Source organism: Amblyraja radiata, chromosome 25 (genome assembly GCF_010909765.2).
Source record: "Amblyraja radiata isolate CabotCenter1 chromosome 25, sAmbRad1.1.pri, whole genome shotgun sequence".
Taxonomy (NCBI): Eukaryota; Metazoa; Chordata; class Chondrichthyes; order Rajiformes; family Rajidae; genus Amblyraja; species Amblyraja radiata.
The window spans coordinates 31,942,605-31,968,501 of NC_045980.1; the positions used below are offsets into that span (position 1 = coordinate 31,942,605).

At 40.1% G+C, this 25,897-nt stretch overlaps 1 protein-coding gene across 2 annotated transcripts in view; it reads right to left on the reverse strand.

The window, feature by feature from the left end:
• Positions 1 to 25,897, reverse strand: part of ssh1 (slingshot protein phosphatase 1) — a 52,914-nt gene that overhangs the window by 22,288 nt on the left and 4,729 nt on the right. The window contains exons 2-9 of one of the 2 annotated variants that reach the window (XM_033043748.1): positions 12,925 to 12,962; positions 9,334 to 9,434; positions 7,676 to 7,740; positions 6,046 to 6,167; positions 2,381 to 2,449; positions 1,485 to 1,550; positions 584 to 778; positions 161 to 254 (exon numbers count right to left, since the gene is read on the reverse strand). In XM_033043748.1, coding sequence (XP_032899639.1) covers positions 161 to 254; positions 584 to 778; positions 1,485 to 1,550; positions 2,381 to 2,449; positions 6,046 to 6,167; positions 7,676 to 7,740; positions 9,334 to 9,434; positions 12,925 to 12,962 — 750 coding nt within the window. Of the gene's footprint in view, positions 1 to 160; positions 255 to 583; positions 779 to 1,484; positions 1,551 to 2,380; positions 2,450 to 6,045; positions 6,168 to 7,675; positions 7,744 to 9,333; positions 9,435 to 12,924; positions 12,963 to 25,897 lie in introns of both variants that reach the window. The other variant, XM_033043747.1, reaches the window with a different exon arrangement.

Genomic DNA, 25,897 nt, shown 5'->3' on the forward strand with positions numbered 1-25,897 from the left:
GATCGCTGGTTGGTGTGGACACAGTGAGCTGAATGGTCCGTTCCCATGCTGTATCTCTAAAGTCTAAAATAATGTCTAAAGACAATAACCTTAATATTATTCTAAATGAATAATGCTACAATTTGAAGAAATGTGTTTAATACAATGGTTAACTTCTTACTTCTTTGGAAGTGACATTTTCCAAATCTTTACTCATCATTATATATCTTAATTTGTTTCTTATCAATCGCTCCGTTAGCTCACTCTCCGTTGGTCTATAAAAAAGGTACATAAGTAAACATATTTATCTTCATCAAGCTTGCAATAAATACTAAATACAATTTGTTCCAAATGAAGCAGAGACCAAGTAGGTTAAAAGTGTTATTGGTCATAAACCGAACCATGTGCAGAGGTAACTTATAGCTATGATACCTGTCTATGCTGAGTTAAGCTAATTCCAGCTTTATTGATAAGGCAGTGAAAATCAGAAAATCATTGCCACTCCCAAAAGTTACCCAAATAATTACCCCAAAGGAATGCAATTTCAACTGGACCACAAAATATTAAAGATTTATGAATTTTGGAACTTAAAATCATTACTCACTTGTCAACAAACATCGGGGGTGAGTCAGCCCGCATGGACTGTAGGTCTTGCATTGTATTCCATTCATTAATACAACTCTGTTCCGAGTTAATGCCGCTCTCGTAGTAACTAGCCCAAGTCAAAGCCATTCCTGATGGATAATAATTGTACCTACGAGCCATTTCGCAGGATTTGTGGAGAATCTGTAATGCTGACCTTGAAAACAGAAATAATACACATGCATTCAACTTTTTAAATCTTTAATCATAGAAATAGATATATATCTTCATTGGCATGTGACACAGGATATCCCACTATCCATGCTCCATTGAAAAATAAAAAATAAGTCTTGAAAATCATTTGAATTATATCCTGACACTACGGCTGCATAGTTCAGCTCTCCACTACATGCACCATCCATTCAAACTGAAGTTTACAGCAGGAATTCTATGACTAAAATTACAATTGGCCCTCTGCTTCAATGCTCATTTCTGGGCCCCACTTTACTTTCTTTATTGAACAGCCAGATCGATCCAGCTCTCGACTGTCCCAAAATAATATTAAGGTCTTTTTTTAATGGTTCACTAATAGTTAGTTTTCCTTTCAGGTTTGGCATTCTGTGCTCCAGCATCTTCTATGGTCCAGCATGTTTTGAAGCTGAAGTACATATCTGTAATAACTACAATCTGTCCTAAGCTGTAGCTAATTCACCTACCAGTACAACTTATGTGATTGGAGCTGACAGTGTTCCCAATTTACAGAAGCTTTGACAGTTCTCAGGCCGTTACATAACCCGGGTAATGTCTGTACTTAAAAAGAACAATTTTCCTGTCTGCTTCGAGGAACATGACGAGGGGCATTTTTTGTTGTTCAGCACTGGCCAGGTCTCGAGGTTACCAGAGTTTCAACTTGCAATACTTACCACATGGCTTGTACGGAGACTGGCTTGAAGATAAGAATACGGTCTGCTGAACTCACACTGAACCCACTGCAACAAAGAAAAAATATCTGTGATATACTATCTTGGGGACTCTATAAAACACCCGAGTCAGCATTCTTCAGAGTATATTATTTTGGAATTATGTACTGTGAGCAAATTTATGTTAAAACACATTTTCAGTGGTGTGAATGTTTTCCTTTTGAACATATGCAAAAAGCTAAACTTCCTTAATAAAGGTTTTTCTACCGTGGAATGAAGCCATTAACCAACGAGCCCCCCTTTAAACATATCCACTAACCACGATTTGTTTTGCATTAAGCAAAATGGTGGTTTTAAGTAAAAGTTGATTACACAAGCTGCAATCTTCTAAACACTACACGAGTGGGACGAAATACAGTAAATGCAAAACACCGAAAACAAAATGGTTGAGTACACAAATCTTGTTCAGATTGACGAACTATTACCAGTAGTGTAATGCAGGGTTTAGTGCATGGGCCCGGGCTCTCACAATCTAGATTTGGCAGAAGGGACCAAATATCACATTTTCAGGTTTGTCGATGATACAAAACTACACTGACTTATGAGCAGGAAGGAGAATGCTAAAAAAAGGCTTCAAACATTATGAATAATCTAAGTGAGTGGTGAAAACATGGCAGATGCAACAGAATGTGGAAATACGCAATATTATCCCTTTTGGTGCACAAAACAGAATGGCAGTTATTTTCAAACGGTGAATGATTAGATAAAACTGACATTCCAAAAGAATCTAGATGAAAACCAAAATGCCAGTAAAGCATGCAATTAAAATGTTTTTTAATTATGAGAGGATATAAATCCCACAGTATAAAATGTCTTCTTGCAATTACATTGTGCCTTACCCGTCTCCATCTAAATGAATTTTTGTATCACTCCAGAGAGGAAGGGTCATTCCTATTGTGCAAATATTGCTGGAGAAAATTAAAGATTGTCGTTAAAAATATAATCAGTTTAGCGAGATATCATATATGTTTTTAGGTAGTTCTGCTATAACGCACATTTCCATACCGTGAGATGTACATAATGCTATCGATGAACTAGAGAACCCACTTTATATTATATGGGCCAAAATGGTTGTAATATGATTTTGACTGATAAATAGAAAACCATTAAAATTACTTTGGAATTAGACGCATAGAAAAAAAGCTGTCTGGCAAAACAACAGTCCAGGTGAGATAAAGGTTTCCATGCAACTTTCCCACAGTATTAGACACCATTGTCTCATAAGAACAGTGTCAGTTTCATTGCAGGTACCCATGGAAATTGACAACTAATCACTTGTCGATTGACACTTGTGCAATGATACTCTATTAAACAATGTACATATCTATATTACTAAATCTCTGTTCTTGACAGCTTTTGGCCTTCTGTGCTGCGATTTCCGAGAGAACGCCGCCACCTACGGCCGTCATTTTTGGCCACCTTGCTCAGAGCCCCCCTCCGCCGCATGTGTGCCGAGGATTTTTCCCGTCGATGGAAAATGACGGAGATATTAATGTTTTTACAAAATTCCCCATTCTCTCTGCTGCCCCTGCTGGAGGGAGGGGGAGGGACCATAAAACCAGGAAGTGGTGTGCCTCAATCAGTCTCTCATCAAGATGGAGCTCTGTCAATTAGTCTCTGTCACTCTGAGCTCTGAATGACACTGAACAAATTTCTTCACACCTGTGAGTAAGTACCCTTAATGTGGTTTGAAAATGAAAATATGGTTATGGTTAGTTTGAAATAAAAAAGCAATGCCTGCAAATGGTTGTTTGGGGGGTTTGGGTTGAAGTAAAAAGGCACTCTCTTTCTCTCTCCCCCCCCTCTCTTCTCCCCTCCCGTCCCCCCCACTCTCTGCCCCCCCCTCTATTTCTCCCCCTCCTCCCCCCCCTAAACCCCCCTCCCCTTCACACACCCCTACCCCCTTCCCTCCCCGCCTCCCCCCTCTCAGCACACCCTCTCCACACGCGTCGGTTGGGGGCTACGCGTCAGTATAGTGTGGTTATGGGGTAAAAGGAGCAAATTAATAATAATATATCAAGGGGCGTAATTAGCGTGAGTGCGGGGGGGGGATAGTTAGTGTGTGTGACGCTGCATGCCGCCCCCCCCTCCCCCCACAACCGCACGTTGGGGGAACAGGCCCAACGGGTCTGCACTTGGTCTAGTAGTGCATATATGCTTTAAAGAATGGTGAACGCAGCACCCATATCTTAAACCAAATAAATACTCAGCTTCTAATTAAGATCATTGCTGATATATATAGCAATCCAAAATAAATCCTACTAGCCTGTACTACGCCCACAGCTCTGTATTTTTCCCCTACTTTCAAAAGTCACCAAATCTCTCCTTATGATATGTATCTATAACAAAGTACATTAAGTTTTGTGCTCCAAAAACCACTTACAATGTGATTTATTAGCTGTCGTCAATGATTCTCCATGAAAGTGTCTTTACCTATACATGTGGGTTCACTGATAACAGTAAACATAGTATCTGATTTGAAGACTTAAGTTTTTTTGATCTTGTACTTGATCTAGCTATTCAAGTGAATTGAACTTCTGATGGATCCAGTGATTTGCAGTCCATGGCATCACACAGTGCATTCTCCATCATGAAGCAACGATGGAGAAAGGAAATCGAAATAGAGCTCATGACAACCAGAATATATCTGAAGATCATTTAAAGATCAGTTATATAGGGAGCCTACAATAGAAGCTGAAACCAAAGTTATTTGCTCACAACTTTAGTGAAGTCATGGTCTGTTATGGTAGATAAGAAAAGTATACAAATGTATAGCATAGAAGGAAGCAATACACCCCTTTATATCCATGCTAACCCCAAAATGAAACGATTTAGGTTTATCTTACACCAATGTTTTCCACTGATAGGCATGTATGGAGCCTATCAAGTTTTTTTTTAATGTAAAAATTTCCGCCTCTTATCCTTTAATAGGATAACAATCTTCAATTCCTTTCTAATCCTCAAAAAGTTAACCACGCAAATGCCATCAAAATATCAAACAGATCTACAACAGATGTTTGGTATTTTGGTAGGTCGTTTGTATGATTAACTGTTTCAGGATTAGAGAGGTATTGAAGACTACTTTTGTATGGCAGTGGTAGGATCAGTCCAAGTCGGCATGGATTTATGATGGGGAAATCATGCTTGACAAATCTTCCGGAATTTTTTGAGGATGTAACAAGTAAAATGGGCAAGGGAGAGCCAGTAGAAGTAATGTACCTGGACTTTCAGAAAGACTTTGATAAGGTTCCACATAGGAGATTAGTGGGCAAAATGAGAGCACATGGTATTGGGGGTAGGTCATTGACGGATAGAAAATTGGTTGGCAGACGGGAAACAAAGCGTAGGGATTAACAGGTGCCTTTCAGAATGGCAGGCAGTGACTAGTGCGGTGCCGCAAGGCTCGGTGCTGGGACCGCAGCTATTTACAATATACATTAATGTTTTAGATGAAGGAATTAAAAGTAACTTTAGTAAATTTGCAGATGAGGCAAAGCTGAGTGGCAATGTGAACTGTGAAGAGGATGCTATGAGGATGCAGAGTGACTTGGACAGGTTGGGTGAGTGGGCAGATGCATGATAGATGCAGTGTAATGTGGATACATGTGAGGTTATCCAATTTGGAGGCAAGAACAGGAAGGCAGATTATCTGAACGGTGTCAGGTTAGAAAAAGGGGAAATATAATGAGACCTAGGTGTCCCAGTACATCAGTCACTGAAAGTAAGCATACATGTACAACAGGCAGTGAAGAAAGCTAATGGCATGTAGGAGAGGAGAGGAGTTGAGTATATGAGCAAAGAGGTCCTTCTGCAATTGTACAGGGCCCTGGTCAGACCACACCTGGAGCACTGTGTGCAGTTTTGGTCTCCAAATTTGTGGAAGGACATTCTTGCTATTGAAGGAGTGCTGCATAGGTTCACGAGGTTTATTCCCGGGACGTCGGGATTGTCATATGTTGAAAGAATACAGCGACTGGGCTTGTATTCACTGGAATTGAAAAGGATGAGAGGGTGTCTTATAGAAACATATAAAATTATTAAGGGATTGGCCATGATGCAGGATACATGTTCCCGACGTTGGGGGAGTCCAGAACCAGGGGCCACAGTTTAAGAATGAGGGGTAGGCCATTTAGAACTGAGATGAGGAAAAACCTTTTCACACAGAGAGTTGCAAATTTGTGGAGTTCTCTGCTTCAGAAGGCAGTGGAGGCCAATTCACTGGATGCATTCAAAAGAGAGTTAGAGTTCTTAGGGTTAGCGAAATCAAGGAGTATGGGGAGAAGGCAGGAACGGGGTAGTGATTGCGGGTGATCAGCCATGATCACATTGAATGGTGGTGCTGGCTCAAGGGGCCGAATGGCCTACTCCTGCACCTATTGTCTATGTATCTATGTAAGATTGCTATCCTTTCAATGTTCATTGCTCTCCACCTTCATATTGATCACCAACCCAGCACTAACTCCCCCTGGCCTCCCTACCCTGCACAAGTACACATACTTCATACCTTTCTTTGCTTGCAAAATCAATTCCCAGCAGAACATTCTCCTCTGTATCCTGGTGTCCATTAGTATACACAACCACCATATATCGGATTCGATCAGCTGACATGCTTTCCAGACGTACTGCCTAGGTAGGCAAACAATTTTCAGTGTATCAGACAGAAGTTATGGTGCTTTGATTAAAACATTATTGATCCAATTTTCAACTATTTTGGTTCCTCCACTGTTTCTAGCATTGTACAAAGTTGAGAAGACACATTTGTTAACACTGTTGTTTGATAAGGAAAGGCGATGTTGACGAGCCATAACTGTAATCAAGCTCAATCATACACTCCCCAAGCCTCTACATCTTTTCTTCTGCAGGATATGGATTCTGTGCAGGCAGATGTGTTAGTTGAATTTGGCATTGTGGTTGGGACAGACATTGTGAGTGGCTGTTCCTGTTTTGATCCTGTTCTATGTTCCAGTACAAATTATTAAATAGCATTCACAAGTAGGACCAAATTTTTTTCTCCCAAAAGAAAATCGTGACAGGAATTGATCGGGAAGACGCACAGAGTACCTTGCCCAGAGTAGGTAAATTGAGAACCAGTGAACATGCGTTTAAGGTGAAGGCGGAACATTTAATAGGAACCTGAGGGGTAACTTTTCACACAAAGGGTGGTGCGTGTGTGGAACAAACTGCCAGATGAGGTAGTTTAGTCGGGTACTATCGCAAGTTTTAAGAAACATTTAGATAGATAGGACATGTTTCAAGTGATATGGGCCAAATGCAGGCAGGTGAGACTAGTGTAGATAGGACATGTTGGTCGGAATGGGTAAGTTGGGCCGAAGGGCCTGTTTCCACGCAGTATGACTACGACTAATAAAAGGGAGAAAAAGCTTTTTATGTCAAACTTTAACAGAGATCAGCTGATGCAACAGGCCAGGAATTAAATAATCTTTCCAATCTGTATGGTTCATGATTCAGAAAAGCAGAGCCTTTGAAGGGACAGAGTCTCAGCATTGGTAAAGAGAAAACCTGAAAACTAACAACGCGAATGGTGCAATGAATTCTATAGCAGTACATATTAATTTAAAGTTGTTCAAAAGCTTATGAGTTACTTTGTGATCTTATTGTACTTCAAGAATGTACTGTCATTTGCCACAGAGACATCATACATAATAAGAACGCTCTGGCTGAACCAAACCTATCTGCAGTGCTAAACCAAACCGAGGCACAATACTCAAGGTACAGTGCCCTCCATAATGTTTGGGACAAAGACTCATCAATTTATTTATTTGCCTCTGTACTCCACAATTTGAGATTTGTAATAGAAAAAAAAAAAAATCGCATGTGGTTAAAGTGCACATTGTCAGATTTAAATAAAAGGCCATTTTTATACATTTTGGTTTCACCATGTAGAAATTACAGCAGTGTTTATATATAGTTTCCCCATTTCAGGACACCATAATCATTGCTGCCCATTCAGTCAATCTGTTCAAGTCACTTGATCATCCTTGAATTTTCCGTACATTCCCACCGAGTTTTGCATTGTTCATAGACGTGAGGACGTTACGCATATTTTCATCATTTCAATCATTAACGTGCCATTTGGCCCTTCAACCCGAATAATCAGTTTGCAGCTCCCTTACCAGCTTGATCCTGTCTTCAGGACGGAGATGATTGATCATCACTTGAAGGTGTAACTGTAAATCTCCTGCTTCAAATTTGTAAAAAATGGTTAAAAATATATTTATGTGATTTTAATTGTTTATTTAAACATTTCTCCAGCTCTGAACTCATAGTATAACTATAAAAAGTGCTGAGGTAACTCAGCACATCAGGCTGTACTTTGCCATATTAGGTGATGTTTCAGGTCAAGACCCTTCTTCAAACAAACTCAAACTCAGTCTCGACCCAAAATGCCACCTATCCATATCCTCCAGGGATGCTGCCCGATCTATTGAGTTACTCCAGTACTTTGTGTCCTTTTGTGTATTAACATCTGCAGGTCTTTGCTTCTATTTTCAATAAATATTGACCATTACTTCCCATCCACAGTAATATTTGACCAAACTTGTCTTAATAAAACCCAGATGACCCCAAGGTTGGTTAACATTGATGGGAGGGGTGGGTGGTGGGGTCACTCCAGTTTTAGAATCCTCTGCCTGGGGATAAACCTACATTTGTTTGTTTATTCGTTCCGGTTAAGGTGCTGTGCACACGGCAGCCAGCCAACAGTCGCATGTCTTTTTCTTTTTGTTTTCACTTTTAATTTAATTTTCATTTCAAGTTTTCGTGTACCTTGTTGTGTGTTGTGACTGTTGGCAGACTAATTTCCCTCCGGGAATCGTATCAGAACAGCTACTGAGTCACTAACGGTGGGCACAGCAAGTCCCTTTGGAAGTCTGATAGCCAACAAAGCCCATCTAAGATTTTTGGCTGGATGTCAATGCCAACAAAGATTTAAGTTTCTGAAACTCTTGACATTTAAAACTATTTAGAACTAATAAAAATCAAATCTGCAATTAAAAATATTTTTGAAGTAGAAAGTAACATCTGTTGCAAATATAAATATTAAACAAACTGCATATAATTAGAATGGGAATCCTACAATTCTGATTTTCTGTCAATTTTCCTGACCATTCAGATGTTTTTGGTCTGGAATCCCCTCCACAATGCTGTCCAACATTCATGTTCTGAAGAACGGTCACAGGCCTGGGGTGGGAGATTGCAACCTTCACGTGGCCCGCTCTGTTTCAACGAATGCAATCAACCCGGCGTGCACAATCAAATAAGATCAAATAGAACAAGTTGTCCCACAACTTTAGGCTGTGCAGACCATACGCAAGAAGAAGAAGTCACCGGCCTGAAACATTGATTGTTCCTCTTTTCAGATACTGCCCAATCTTCGGAGTTTTTTTTTTTTTTTTAAAGCATTTTCTATTTTTGTCTTCTACAAAATTGAGCCACAACTTTATTAAAGCTCAACAACAAGGAGAATGAAATTCTTCCCCGTGCGGCAAAATTCCACCCCCCACTCACCAACTCTTTGCTGTATCTTTCCTATCCTCTCAGTCTAATGTAAATTTATTACAAGTTCAGCAATCTGATCCCAAACTACATCATACCAAGATATTATTTGAAAATAGAATTAAACCACTTAACCAGATCTACATTATTAATACATCGCATAGAAAGCACTTCTAAATAAACAATGGCAGCAAATGACAATATTGGTCACTTAATAAGCTAGCCATCTATTTAACTAAAATATGAATTAGGAGAGCCAAGATCGGAGATGACCCACCTGCATATTTATGGTGATGGTGACATCGTGATACCTGTGAGCTGCTTCCCTGTTGTAAAAAAAGTGCTGCACCCTTAACCGTGAAGAAACTGTCACTGAGACTGAATAAGAAATAGAACAAATACAATGATCAGATAACTGCGTACAATTTTTAATGCCAATATTCACCTTTTTGCATTTCTTGAAGTCATCTAGTGCAGCTGGTGTTCAGTACAAAGTGCCAGCTTGCTAAGAAACTCGAGACCAAATGCATCATATAAATGGTAATACAGTATCTACCTAAAACATATTTTTAAAAATAATTTATTATTCCCCTTAATAATTTTGAAGATAGCTGATAACTTAATTATATCACTAAGCTAAGGTTATGAGGAATAGACACCAAAAGTAAAAGGTGGCGAGAAGGAATTTCCTTATCCTCCTCAGCTTGTCAATATTCCTTCCAATTGAAAACATATAATTACTGTAACTAAACCAATTTTTTATTTGCAGATGTTGATACTTTAGGGCATAATGGTGCTGGAATTGAGTAGGGTGAAAATAATTTGTGCTAGATAATAGTTTACTCTTCTTTTCTTGGATTGGGCTGTAAAGTTGACAATACTTTAACAGTATTTTCAGATTTAATTTCAGACTTCCCATATTTGCAATTTATCCCCCATCCTCTAACCTGTGCCTTCATTTCTCCATTTATCAACATTTCACTTCTGTGAAATGTACCCACATCTTCCTCCTATTTGTAATAATATTACAATGAGTTGTGTTCTTTTAAAACAAAAAGCAATGCGAACATATTTACATCACTACAAGTTAATGATCGTTCATTACAACCACACCAAATAAATTGGCCTCATGTGTGCAAAGTGCCGTTCGTTAAAATTAGTGCATATACAAATATGGTATTACACGACCACACCTATCCATGATTTATATTGGAAAATGCAGCATTAGCAACCAGCTATGCTCCTGTCTCCACCTGGAGGTCACAAGAAGAAATACGCAACAAATTCAACAGAAATATAGGAATTATGGACAGGAATGAGGTCATTCTAAAATATTTAATGCACAATTAAGTCAAGACGGCTGCCCGTGGGATAAATGTGCAATTTAATGATTCATGAAATTTATATTTGTAGCTCCAAGGCTCCTTTCAATTAACTAATAAATTCTGTCAGATGCTGAAGGATGTAAAATTGATAAATGGGAGAAGGCATTCAGCAAATCACGGACTGAAAACAAAGCATGTGTTTTTGATTAGTCAACAGTCACATTACTATATTATAAAAAAATGAGGCAATTCGTTCTCCATACGCAAAATATAGTTCACGCACAGCAATTGATTACAATTTATAGAACTTACTAATTTAAAAGATATACATACATGTTATTATAATGAATTGTTTAGGTTTTCATCTACATGCTGATAAAATATTGTATGCTAGCAAACAGAATGCTGAAATGCCATAAATGAGACATTCCAGAAATAAATGGCTGGATTGTTAAAACATGAAATGTAATGGCAATTATGATGTGTGTATGATCACTTATCTGCTTAATACCACTGCAATATTGTGAACCGCAGGTTAAATGGATTTTCCCTCTACGTCCCAGTGTCTTGCTATATTCCTTCGTAAACATACAGTCTCCCGTAAAATTGTGATGGAACCTTAAATTTACTTTGTTAAGAAGTAGTTGTTATCCACCATCACAAAATAATTTAACATTGTCCCATGTAATAGATTATTCCATAAGATTTATGCCTATGGGTATTTGGGAATGCATTAAAATTGATTGGCCAACGTTTTGTTGAATGATGACACTGAGTAGGATTGCATGGCCAAATGTTCAGTGGGAGCCACCTAAAGAATAGTTATAAGGTTCATTGCTGTTGTTAGTAATGTTTGTATTTTTTGTTAAGATAGATTTGTAAGAAGGAATTTATCCAAGCTCCCCAAATCTGCCTACAATATCAAACTGGGAGCAGTGACAAATAATGAATATCAATTCAAACGATTTACAAGCTTAGTAGCAAGAAAACAACTGATGGATGCAATTTAATTCAAAGAAAAGTATTTTGTAATATTAGTAACAGGCAAGGCTAATGTGGATGTTTGTTGTGTGGGTGGGTATACAATTGAAAATTCAGATTAGGGGAAATCTGGTTAGGGACAGGTGGTTAATATCAATCTTTCCCAATATTTAAACAAAATAAAACATTGACACGTGTACAGATTGGCAAATCATACGTTGAAAGTGGAGCACAGTTCCAGCAACCAGAGTTTGAGCCTAACCTTGGGTGCAGTCTATGCAGAGCTAGTTTCCTTCCACATCCAAAGTGGTAAGTAAACTGGGTACTGTGACTTGCCCCTAATGTATGAGAGCTGTAAGGGGAATCAGAGAAGGGTTGATGGGCATATGAGAGAGAATAGGCAGAAGAGAAATGGATCAAAAGGGAGTGCTCCAAGAGTAGGCACACACTGTGGATGATCAGCCATGATCACATTGAATGGAAGGCCATTTGGCTCGAAGGGCCAAATGGCCTACTCCTGCACCTATTGTCTATTGACTCAATAGCTAAATGGCCTCCTTCCATGTTATGAAAAAACATATTTTAAAGTTGTATTTGGGCATGGTGATGAGCGGTGCCTGGTTTCCTCCAGACGTGATGCTTGGTAGAGTGGCCACTCCTCAGTAAAGGCACATGACAGCCTGCTTGGAGTTTGTCTAAAGGCACCTAAAGGGCTCTCAGACCATGAGAAACAAGATTCTCTGGTCTGATGAAACCAAGATTGAACTCTTTGGCCTGAATGCCAAGCGCCACGTCTGGAGGAAACCAGGCACCGCTCATCACCTGGCCATTACCATATCTACGGTGAAGCATGGTGGTGGCAGCATCATGCTGTGGGGATGTTTTTCAGCGGCAGGAACTGAGAAACTGGTCAGAATCGAGGGAAAGCTGAACTTGGGTGGCACAGTGGCGCAGTGGTAGAATTGCTGCCAAACAGCACTAGAGACCCAGGTTCGATCCCGACTACTGGTGCTATCTTAACGGAGTTTGTATGTTCTCCCTGTGACCGTATGGGTTTTCTCTGGGTTCGCCAGTTTCCTCCCACATTCCAAAGATGTGCAGGCTTGTAGGTTAATTGGCTCCTGTAGATTGTCCCGAGTGTGCAGGATAAAACTAGTGATAGAAGCTGGTCAGAGCAGACTCGGTGGCCGAAGGATATGTGTCCACATTGCATCTCTAAACTAAACTGAATGAAAAACATTTTTAGCTATGAATTTCCTAATAGGCATGTGTTAGAACTTTTATCTATCAAGGAAGGTTTGGAAACTTATCAGCTCACAGGAACGGTAAACTAGAGTCTCGTATATTCCTAGCAATTGGCAGCTATCAGCTTTAAAGAAAGATGTAAAACAATTTGGTGAGCCAACCAGTGATATTGCAAAAAGAGTTACAATCATTAAACAGACCTTCAAAAGAATTCAGCTTGGGATTAGCCATCACCTTTTGAGATTTCCTTTCCGTAATAGTTAAAAATTATAAATATGGTACTAATACATTATATTTCCAACATTCTGCACACTCACCTCTGTTGTGCTCTGTGATCATCATCACTTCCAACTTCCTGTAAGAGAAGAAAAGCATTACCAACTCTTGAATGCAAGTAACTTGTGCAAATACAAGGTTGGAGAAGTTCAAAATATATGTATGGTTTTTTTTTGCTACAAACTTATTTCGGCAGACAGATCTTTACATTGATGTGCCTTCACCAGATACATAGTGTACCCAAATATTTTTCCATTTTCTAAATGTACACGTCACCACTAATTTCAATCCTGCACTCAAATTCACTTGGACCATCTCTGACATTTCTCTACCGTTTCTAAATCTCACCGTCTCCATCACAGGAAACATATTATTGACCGACATCTACTACAAACCTACTGACTCCCTTAGCTATCTTGACTACACTTCTTTCCACCCCCCCACACTAGGGACAATTTACAGGAGCCAATTAACCTACAAGCCTGCACATCTTTGGAATTTGGGAGGAAACTGGAGAATCTGGAGAAAAACTACACGGTCACAGGGAGAACATACAAACTCCGTTAAGATAGCACCAGTAAAGACTCTATCCCCTACTCCCAATTCTTCCGTCTATGCCGCATCTGACCCAGGATGAGGTATTCCATACCAGGGCATCAGAGATGTTCTCATTCTTTAGGAAACGGGGTTCCCATCTTCCATTATAGATGAGGCTCTCACTAGGGTCTCCTCGATATCCCGCAGCTCCGCTCTTGCTCCCCTCCCCCCATTCGTAACAAGGACAGAGTCCCCCTTGTCCTCACCTTCCACCCCATCAGCCGTCGCATTTCAGCATATAATCCTTCAACATTTTCGCCACCAACGGGAACCCACTACTGGCCACATATTCCCATCTCCACCCCATTCTGCTTTCCGCAGAGACCGTTCCCTCCGAAACTCTCTGGTCAACTCATCCCTTCCCACCCAAACTACCCCTCCCCCAGATACTTTCCCCTGCAACCGGAGGAGATGCAACACCTGTTCCTTTACCTCCCCCCTCGACTCCATCCAAGGACCCAAACAGTCTTTCCAGGAGGGCAGATGTTCACTTGCACCTCCTCCAACCTCATCTACTGTATCCGCTGTTTCAGGTGTCAACTTCTCTACATCGGTGAAACCAAGCGCAGGCTCGACGATCATTTCGCTGAACACCTCCGCTCAGTCCGACTTAATCTACCTGATCTCCCGGTGGCTCAGCACTTCAACTCCCCCTCCCATTCCCAATCTGACCTTTCTGGAGGAACAGCACCTCATATTTTGCTTGGGTAGTTTACACCCCAGCGGTATGAACATTGACTTCTCTAACTTCAGACAGCCCTTGCTTTCTCTCTCCATCCCCTGCCCCTTCCCAGTTCTCCCACTAGTCTTACTGACTCCGGCTATATTCTATTTTTGTCCCGCCCCCTCCCCTCCCCTGACATCAGTCTGAAGGGTCTCAACCTGAAACATCACCCATTCCTTCTCTCCAGAGATGCTGCCTGACTTTGTGTCTACCCCTATTAAGATAATGTGTCTCAATCATTCCCTATCGCAATGTCCAACTTTTTCACATTGCCATTATATATTCAAAACGAGAGGATTCTTAAAATATACTGCAAAACAATGGGCGGTTTTGAGGTAGAAAATGAAAAGCTTGCAAGAAATACATTAAAACATTTCAGTGGTTCTTTATGGGTAATAGGTCGATAAAAAATTCTTGGACTTCTAGAGGAGAACTTGATCTCAATGATTTTCAAAATTAATCTTGGTTTATTGTAACTTCAAAGAATCTGCCAACTTATTTTTTATGAATTGTAAACATTTACTGAAAAAATGAAAAATACATAACTATTAACCTCAGTCCTGAACCCAATATTTTCCATCAACATATCCCATTACATTGTATCGATTTTTAATGGAAATTTAATTCGGAAATGTTATGTTTTTCAGATTTAGATATTAAAAAAAGGAGGTTTTGCTGAGAAACAAAAATGCCGAAGCAAATATTTAATACTAGTCATACAGTACAGAAACAGCCCAAGCTAGTTCCATTTGGCCAATATCCTTCTAAACCGTTCTTAAACATGTACATATCCAAAGTGTCTTTTAAATGCTGTTATAGTACCTGCCTTAACTAACTCCTCTGGCAACTCATTCCATATATGCACCATGTTGAGTGTAAAAGTTGCCCCTCAGTTTCCTATCATCTTGCCCTCTCACTTTAAACCTACATCCTCTGGTTTTTGATTCCCAAACCCTGGTAAAAAACTGTTCTTCATCCTATTTTCCCTCATGATTTTATACACCCCTCTTTAATATTGTTTAAACCCTGACATTATGCATTCCCTACCTGTTAAATGCATGACAATGGCTTTAGATTAAAATAGGGAATATGGTTATGTTACAATAAAGCTATTCTATCAACTGCAGAAAATCAGTTTAACCTTTCTTCCCAAATTCCAGATAATTAATAATTGCCATAAATTTTATTCCAGAATGGATCAATTTTAGGTGTACTTGTGTCAGCTACTTTGTATGAACTTAAAAGTCCAGTTGCCGTAACGTACAGGTTACTAAATATACTTAAAGTACATTTGGTTCTGAAATTATTATCAATCTCCCCAGTTATTATTAGTTAATTAAAGCACATCTTTCTGAATAATAAAAAAAAAAATTCTATATAAAAATATAAATTGCTAATTAGGCAGCCTTTCCCCGAGGAAGATAGGAAAAGGCAGACTAATTAGCGATTTGTATATTTTTTATATATGATTTTTTTTGTAATTCAGAAAGATGAGCATTAATTAACTGATACTAACTGGTGAGGAACTGTAATTAGTTCATGATCAAGGGTACATTAAGTATATTTAGTAACCGGCAAGTAATAATTCGAGAATCAATGTTTTAGAATTCTTTGACATGATTAACTTATTTTTTTACAGATGGAGTTATTTATGCAGCTCAAAATTTCAATTATGCAAACTCAAGGAACTGAATACGTGCATACGGTTAAAAAAAAACTTCCAATGATAAATAGCTATTAGGATTACCAAAAGATCAGAACTTGTTCCAAACTTCTATTTATCTACTTTGTGGAAATTATACAAATCAATTATCAATTTTGCTTAGCACTGTAGATCATGAGAGGCAAGGCAACTGAAAACAAAAGTAGTTTGTAGCTGAAAAAATAAATAAATGCACACACGTGTGAAAAGAGCAGGTAGAGATTAATTATCAGCTCATTCCGATTTAGCACATTTAACACAGATGGCCTTGTTTTCTGTGTGATACTACACTTCAAACCACAAACAAAACTTGAAAATTGACTCAAAAATGCACTGGGGCACAGAATGTTGAGTCAATGATGTTAACTCAGAAAAGTTAGAAACCATGATCTAAATATTACCTTATTGTTTAAGAAGGAACTGAAGATGCTGGAAAATCGAAGGTAGACAAAAATGCTGGAGAAACTCAGCAGGTGAGGCAGCATCTATGGAGCGAAGGAAATAGGCAACGTTTCACACCAAAACCCTTCTTCACTCTGAAGAACCTATTTCCTTCGCTCCATAGATGCTGCCTCACCTGCTGAGTTTTTCCAGCATTTTTGTCTACCATCTAAATATTAACTGTTTGCCAGCCACAGAAAGTACATTACCAAGTATTTCTAGCACTTTGTATTTTATTTCAGATTTTTGGTATCGGTAGTTTTCTTTGCTTTTTGACATTGAAAAAATTTGAGTGTAGATGGTCATGCACTCATTCTGTAACAGGATGGAGGTTTGCTCTAAGAAATCAAACATCAAAGAATGGGAGAAGATGACAAATTTCAATTGAAGGACAGGAAGAGAATCTAAATTTTCAAGAATATAAAACAATATGGTTAAAAAAACCTTCACACAATAATTCTCCTGGAACTGATGATACTTAATCTATTAGAGGCTTCATGTTTAAGTACAGATGTATTTGTCACAAGCGCCATAAGGTGCAGTGAAATGTAATTTACCATGCAATGTTACAATCAAAAAAGGACATAATACACAACATAATTCAACACAAACATCCACCACAGCATTCTTCACTGTGGTGGAGGGCAATACAGTTCAGACAGTCCTCCTCCTCCTCCCTTGTTCACCCGTGGTCGGGGCCCTGACCCTCCCTAGTCACCGCTACAGACGACCCGATGTTCAAGCCCTCTGGTCGGAATGGTCGGAACGCCAACGTCGGGACAAGTCAAGCACACCCCGCGCACAAATCGGCCACCTCGTTACCGGAGACCACGGCTTCCAGATGTTGTAGGCTGGCGGTCAGAGCTCTTCTCCACGATGAAAGGTCCGCTCCACACCTGCCGCCAGAAGCTCCACAGACCGAGGCTCCAAGATGGTGTAGGCCGCAGGCCAGCAGTCGGAGCGCTTCTCCGGCGACCCCCGGCAAGGGGGTCCGCGATGTCAAAGTCCCCACCGCGACACCACTGAAGATCTGGGACCGACTCCGCGAAAGGCCGCACCAAACCAATTGTAAGGCCGCAAGGAGGGGGACGAAGAAGCGACAAGGAAGAAAGTCGCATCTCGTCGAGGTAGGTGCCTGAAAACGGGTTCCCCCTATTTCCCCCCCCCCCATCACCCCTCACACAAGACATACAGAGAAACACTAAAACATACTTTTCGACATACTAAAATAAACAAAAAAAAAGTCGAAACAACAAACCTGCTGCAGGAAAGGCAGCCGACTCGTGGCGCCACCGGAACAAAACGTGAATAAAAACAATCTTTTACAATACAATACAATACCATTTATTGTCATTTGAGCCTCAGTGACAAAGACAATTTCCTACAGACATACGCACAATTTAATTCACACAAACATCCATCAGAGTGAACCCACTGTGATGGAAGGCAAAGTCTTTTCTCTCCCCTGTTCTCCATTTCTCTCCCGATGTCCAAGCCCCAGGCGGGCGATGATAAGTCCCACGGCCATTTTAGGCCGTGCCGGGCGATTTACGGCCCCGCTCCCGGTCTAAAAGTCACAAAGTTGGAGCCCCCGGTGGGCGCTGGAATGTCCCACGGCCATGAAGCCGTGCCGGGCGATGCACGTCCTCGCTCCCGGTCATTCCAACCCCGCGACACGGGCTGGAGAAGCCGCGTTGCGGGAGCTCCGGGAAGCGGTCTCTCCCCCCGGACCCGCGAGCTCCCGATGTCCCAGTCCACCGGACCTGCGGCTGCGTTGCTGGAGCCTCCGAGCCCCAGGAGTCAAGTCGCAGCAGTGAGTCACCACCGCTCCCCACGCTCCGAGGCCGGCCAGCCCCACGATGGTGAGTACTCCGCAGCTCCGCAGTCTCCCGAGCCCCCGGGTCGTTCAGGTTGGAGGCCGCTCCACGGTGCTAGGCCCCAACGACAACGGAGACCCGACAGGGAAAAGGTCGGGTCTCCCGGACAGGGAAGAGATTTTAAACAGTTTCCCCCTTCCCCCCCCCCCCGCCCCCCACATATACACATTTAAAACCAGTATTAAAAAAATACCAACACTACATTTAACTAGACAAAAAATAAAAAAAAGACAGGAGGGCCCGCTGCAACAGGAGAGTCGCGCCGCATTATGATCTAATGCCTCTCAAAACTTTATATACTTCTATCAGGTTCTTCCTCAACAATCCACATTTGTCCAACCTCTCCTTATGGCTAATAACCTCTAATCCAGGCAATATTCTGCTGAACCTCTCTACATCTTCCCTGTAATAAAGCCACCAGAACAATACTTCAAATGTGGCCTAACCACAGATTTATCTAGCTACGACACGATTTCCTGACTTTTATACTCAATGCCTTGACTGATGAATGCAAGCATAGCCTTCTTTACCACACTATCTATTTGTTTTGAAACTTTTAGGGCGTTGTCGACTTATACCCCAAGATCTTTCTGTACATGAATGGTATCAAGAGCCTTACCATTAACGGTATACTTTCTCCTTACATTTGACCTCCCAAAGTGCAACATTTCACACGGTCAGATTAAACTCCATCTGCCATTTCTTTGCCTATATCTGCAACTAAGTTGTTTATATATAATCACAAACTGTGGTCCTAGCACAGATGCCTGTGGAATTCCACTGGTCACAGACCTCCAGCCAGAATAACATGCTTCTACCACTCCGCTCTGTCTTCTATGAGTAAGCCATTTCAGAATCTATGATTCAGGAAATCGTGATTATTTTAAACGTTCAATTTCCTCTTTTAATTGGTGGAAAAGCAACCTGATGTGCCCAAAGCTAACTAAATCACATAACTCTTCATTGCTGCCACTCATCTATATGTTTTCCCATGCCAGTAATATCATGGTGCAGTTGATACAATGCTGAATCAAACCTGCTTCACTCCAGCAGCAAAATCCAGTACTTAAATAGCAAGTTAAGATGTTTCTATACTCTGTCAAAAATTTATAGCAAGATTAAATTGGCATCATTAAGGGTGGTCAAAAAACTTAATCAAGTATTGCTTTTGTGAGGCCACCCCAAAGAAGAGCATCCAGTACAGGGAACATAATTGACATATCATCATTGGAGAAAGGAAAGTACGGAAACCAAGACATGAGAACGGAGAGAGGGAGTTGCAGTAGGGAACAGTACTAGAAATGAGCAAGACCATGAGAGGACTTGCACTTAGACTCATGGGCAACAGGGAAACAGATACCTTTAGCCCAACATGTCGATGCCGACCAAAATGCCACATCTAAATTAGTCCCATTTGCTTGCATTTGGCCCATACCCTTCTAATTCTTTCCTATCCATGTACTTGTCCAAATGTGTTCCAAATAAATCTTTTCCCTCTCACCTTAAATCGACGCCCTCTAGTTCTTGATTTCCCTACCCTGGAAAAAAGACCGTGCATTCACCTAATTATTCCCCTCATGATTTTATATACCTCTAAGATCATCTGTGCTCCAAGTCCTAACCTGCCCAACCTCTCCCTATAGTTCAGGTCTCAAGTCCAGGCAACAATCACATAAGTTTCTCTGCACTCTTTCCAGCTTAATGGCACCTTTCCTATAACAATGTGACCAAAACTGAACACATTACTCTAAGTGCAACTTCACCAATGTCTTGTACAATTGTAACATAATGTTTCACCTTCTATACTCAGTCCACTGACTGATAAAGGCCAGGTGAAAGCCATCTTCACCACCTTATCTTCCTGCAACACCACTTTCAGGGTGTACTCTGAGATCCCTCTGCGACACATCCTGGAGCTTTAAAGGTCCTGCTCGATTCAACTTCTCAAAATGCAACACCTCATGCTTATATGAATTAAGCTACATTAGCTATTCCTCAACCCATTTGCCCAGCGGATCAAGATGGCAGTAATTCTTGATAACCATCTTTGCTGTCTATATTACTTATTTTCGTCATCTGACACAATGAGTGAGCATAGCTTGGTATAAGAAACATGAGAAACAAAATCAGTAGCAGACCATTCAGTCCTTTCAATAAGATTGCAACTGATTGCTTACCTCAGCACCACATTTCTACATGAACCTTAAATTTACCAACTCCTCTAATATACACAAATTCCTTGATTTCCATTCCAAATATACTCAGCAATTGTCCTACTGAGTTGTGAATCCCAAAGAAGAGTTCATCAGTTAAAGTTTTCAGATACTTCCATAAAGATTACTGTAATGAGGGGTTGTCCTGTTTGAAGTGATGAAGCAGAATTGGTCACACTTGTGATGTGAGAACTGAGAGATGATCTCAAGGAAACACAATAATCTTAAGAGGCTTGACCATAGATGCAGAGTGATGTTTTCTAATAAACCTTTAGAACTTGGAAACAAGAGCCACCGTCTCAAAATAAACAGTCAGCCATTCAGAAGTGAGATGGGAAGAATGACTTCACCAGAGGGTTTAGTTTAGTTTAGAGATACAGTGTGGAAACAGGCCCTTCAGCCCAGAGTCCGCACCGACCAGTGATCCCCGCACGCTAACGCTATCCTACATACACTAGGGATAATTTTACATTGATACCAAGCCAATTAACCTACAAACCCGTACATCCTTTGAGTGCGGAAAGAAACCGAAGATATCGGAGAAAACGCACGCGGTCACGGGGAAAACGTACAAACTCCGTGCAGACAGCACCCATAGCCGGGATCGAATCCTGGTCTCTGGCGCTGTGAGCACTGTAAGGCAGCAACTCTACCGCTATTGAATCTGTAGAATTCTTGCTCAGTTGGGCCGTAGAAGCTCAATCACCGGGTATACTCCTGCTTTTTCTTCATACCTCTAATGTAGTTAACAAGAAAAACAGTGGAATCGCCAAGTCTTAGGCGACAAAGGCTTTGAGAGTGGGACATGGACTAATGCAAACATAATTGTGCAAGTAGGCAGTCTTGGTGACACACTGCCAAGCTTGGGTTCAATAGGATATTTATTATGGACAACTAAAATTTGTTTTTGAACTAAATGGACCATGAGACAACTGAGACTGTGGCAGATAATAATTACCGATTAGATGAATGAACAATATCCCTATTCACACTTCATATAATTGAAATGCAACGGAGTGCACACAAGCTCAACAGAAGAGTAGGTTTAGTTCTCTCATTAAGAATCATTCTAAATATACCCACTTGTATTTTAACAATTATTTTCTCAAATGGTATGAATCACGATTTTCAACATAGTGCATACCTGAATAAGTAGTTTGTACACAGATGAACCTTGATCATCTCAGAAGAGATTCACAAATCAAATGTTGATAATTATAGCAGGACTCTCAAGCTTTTGCTTCAAATTACTGCACAATTCTACAAACTTTATCACAAATAGAATGGATGCTTGTTTTTTTTTTTCAAACTGCAAAATATTTTATGATAAAATGTAAGCTATATCTCAAAATACATGCCCAAGATTGGCATGTCAAAAAATAAATCTAATTCCATTTCTTGTGCAACTGACAAACACAACTGATGAGGCCACTAGGCCTTTTGCTTGAATTTAAAAAAAAGTATTACCCATTGAAAACAAAAGCATTGTTTGTGAAAATGGAGTGGGCAGTTGTTTAAGTACAAGTATGAAATAGTTTAAAATATGATAAAATATTATGTGAGGTAATGCATTTTGGTTGTCCAATACTGGAAGGACATATACAGTAAATGGCAGGAACCTTAACAGCTTTGATATACAGATGGACTTTGGAGTGCAAGTTCATAACTCCCTGAAAATGGCACCACACATTGCTGTATAGAGATGATGAAGGAGACATTTAATTTTCTTGCCTCATGGCAGAGGTATTGGGCATAAGAGAAGGGAAATCATGCTGCAGTTGGTTAGACCATATTCGGAATATTGTGTGCATTTCTGGTCATTATTCCATGGTAGTACTAGAAAAAGTGCAGATAAGATTCACCAGCACATTGCCTGGAATAGCTTTAGCTACAAGGAGAGATTGGATAGACTGGAATTGTTCTCAATGAAGTGCAGGGGGCTGAAGGATGACCTTATGGAGGTTAATAACATAATGAGGGCATAGATTGTCAATCATGCCAGAAGCATGGGGGAATCTAAAACTAGAGGACAAAGGTTTAAGTTGAAGGGAAATATTTTAGGACATCTCAGGAACAAGATTTCCCCCCTTACACAGAGGGTAATGGGGCCATGGAACCAGCTGCCACATGAGGTGGTTGAAGCAGATACAATCACAATGTATAAAAAGCATTTGGGTAGGTATGGGGATAGAAAAGGGACAGAGGGAATATGAGTCTAATACAACAAAATGGGATTATGGCACAGATAAATATCTTGGTTGGCATAGCTGAAATTGGGCTTAAGGGCCCGCATCTGTGTTGTACAACTCCATGACTATTTATTGGGGACATTATGTAGTAGGAACTGTGAACAGTGACAGCAGCAGTATCGTGGGATTTTACTGCTACAATGATTTTAGATTTTTTTGTGTAGGATTATTTTTGAATAAATGTAATTTAAAATTTTATCAAAAATAATAATAAAAAAGAAAAATCTATCAGAAAGAAAACGCTATTTAATATTCTGACTACAAACAACATACCCAATTGTATTTTCTTCTATAAAATGAATTTGGAATACAAAGTAATCACCTTGGAAGTTTCAATCCCTAAAAGCCATTAAATTATTATAAAGTGTTTCCACTAGATGAACAATGGTCCTCTATATCTATTAGAATGTTAATCAAATCAGAATACGTTTGTGACTGGTATAAGCATGTGCAACCTACAAAGACTAGAATTATGAAAACATAATTTTAGAAAGTTCTGTCTTGATCCTATTTCATTATATGCTAAATATGAAACTCTTAAGTGTGTTTACAAACAATGTAGGAGAATATGGTCAATACTTTTCACAAAACTGTTTGTGTCATGTGTACATTTCCTGGTTATTTTTTAAATCTAATTATTTACTAAACCATCCCTGCTACAATAATGTCAAAATCTACAGTCTTCCAAAGATTATATGCCATGTCAAGAAATGTGATATCTCGGGTGCCCACCAAGTTCAACGATGATTAGTGCTTAAAGTAATGTTGGCAAAGGGTTTTGTTCTTTCTACCTGGCACAGAACAACTTATAACATACACCCACAATGAAGAAACCATGAAAAATAATGATCAATTGGAGACAAACCGATGGGAGTAATCTAATTTCATTAACAGTACTTTAAACACAGAGCATATTCAAACTTAAATAAGTCCAGGTGTATTATATTATTCTATAAACAAGCAAATAAACGGAATTGTAGAGCAGACATTAGAGGAATAAATATTGGGGTATCCTCCTATAGTTGTCAAGTAGAGTTTACATATCACCTGCCTGGTTTTAAGCACTGTATTCTGTTGTAGTTTGGCATGCAATATAGTCATTCAGATTGCTTGCCTATTCAGAAGAGCAGGAAATAAGATAATTTGAGGATGGAAAAGATAAGATACTCAAGGCCAGATTTTTTTTGTGGACCCAAGATAAACATTCTGTCATTGGCTTTTAAGGAACCTTACATACTCTATAAAGGTTGTTCAATTCTGCAATAAATGGGAAGAATGTCAAACGCATTGACTTTTCTATCAGTTTACAAAATTGCCAATATCATGGCTCGATGCATTGTGGCAATCCTTTCACCATCCCCCTCACCGCAGTTTAAATATGAAAGTGGCTTCCAATCGGAGATAGATAGAATTTCACAGCCCTTAAGCTCCAAGTAGATGCAGGGACACCAACCTAGAGTATGCGACATCATACCAATTTCAGTGCATTTATGCCAGACAGATGGAAATTAAAATTGTCCTTCCTGAGTCCAAGGGTAACTTGGGTGGATATTGACAGTGTTCTCTGCTATTAACGATGTCCTTCATAAGGTACATGAATACATTACAAATAGTCCATGCTTATAAATATGATCAATTGCTCTTTGATAGGATAAAATAGAGCCAATGTATAATGTATTTTGTATCATGTTCATTTCAGCTTTAAACTTGGCAGTAAAACTGAAAAACTCCAGAAGCAGGCATTAGATTACTAAGGAATGTCTATGGATCATGTAACCATACCTGCCTGCAGTAAACTAACAAATGGATCAACCCCCTCAAAATATACTCCAAGTTCCTAGAGTAAATATCACCAGCAAACCAAGTACCATGGGGTAAATATCATCAGCAACTCGTTCTGGACTAGCCATATCGAAGCAATGGTCAAGAAAGCACACTTCCTTACTCCATTTCCTCATAAGTTTAGGAAGTTTGGCGTGTCCCATACAAGTCTCACCAACTTCTACAGATGCGCCGTAGAAAGCATTTTATTGGGATACGTCACTGCAAGGTTTGGGAACAACTCCATCCAAGATTGCAAGAAATTGCAGCGATTGTGGATGCAGCCCAAACCATCATACAAACCAACTGCCCTTGACTTCATCTATTCTTCACACTGCCTTGGTAAGGCCATCAGCATAATCAAGGACGAGTCACACCCCAGACCCTCCCTCTTCTCCCCTCTCCCATCAGGCAAGTTACAGAAGTTTGAAAACACATATCAGATTCAGGAAGTTTCTTCCCAGCTGTTAACAGGCAACTGAACCATCCTATCACCCACTATTGGTCCTGACCAATCATCTACCTCACTGAAGACCCTCGGACTATCTTTCATCACACTTTATGACTTTATCTTGCACTAAATGTTATTCTCTTTATCCTGTACCTGTATCTATGGAGGGCTTGATTGTAAGCATGTATAGACTTTCCTCTGACTGGAGAGCACCCAACAAAAATGCTTTTCATTGTGCACATGACAATAAACTGAACTAAAATAATCACTGACAGAGGAGAAAACACTCCTCCTACTCTTTCAAATGTCTTATATAAGTATGTATATGGATTCTTGGGCTGGCGGCTCAGTCACTCAAACCTGTGGGCTGGCAGTTGACTCACAGCTATTCCTTGAAATTCCATTTCAAGCAGGGTGCAAGGCCACCAAATTCAAGTGCAGTTTCATACCATTTCAAGCATGGTGCAAGACCACTAAAGACAATGAGTCGTGTCCTCTCCCTCCTCCATCTTGCAGAGACTGAGCCACGCCCACACTTCTGGGTTTTATAGTCCCTCCCCCTCCCACCAGAAGGGGCGTGGCCTTCATGGCGTGGTTGACAGGAGAGAGAATCACAACGTTTTTTAAACACTAATAACTCTTTTATTTTTTACAATGGGACAAATCCTCGGCAACTGATGAGCAGAGGGGGACTGAGTAAGATGGCCAACAATCACAGCCGTACGTGGTAGCGTTTTTTCTAAAATCAATATAAAGCACAAACAGGAAGTGGTCAAGATTAGGCTTTTAATTATATAGAAGGCAAGGCAACTTTAATTAGGCAAGGCAACTTTAATTAGGCAAGGCAACTTTAATTAAGCAAGGCAACTTTACTTAGGCAAGGCAACTTTAATTAGGCAACACAGCTTTAGCATTTCCAAACCAAAGGCAACACAGCTT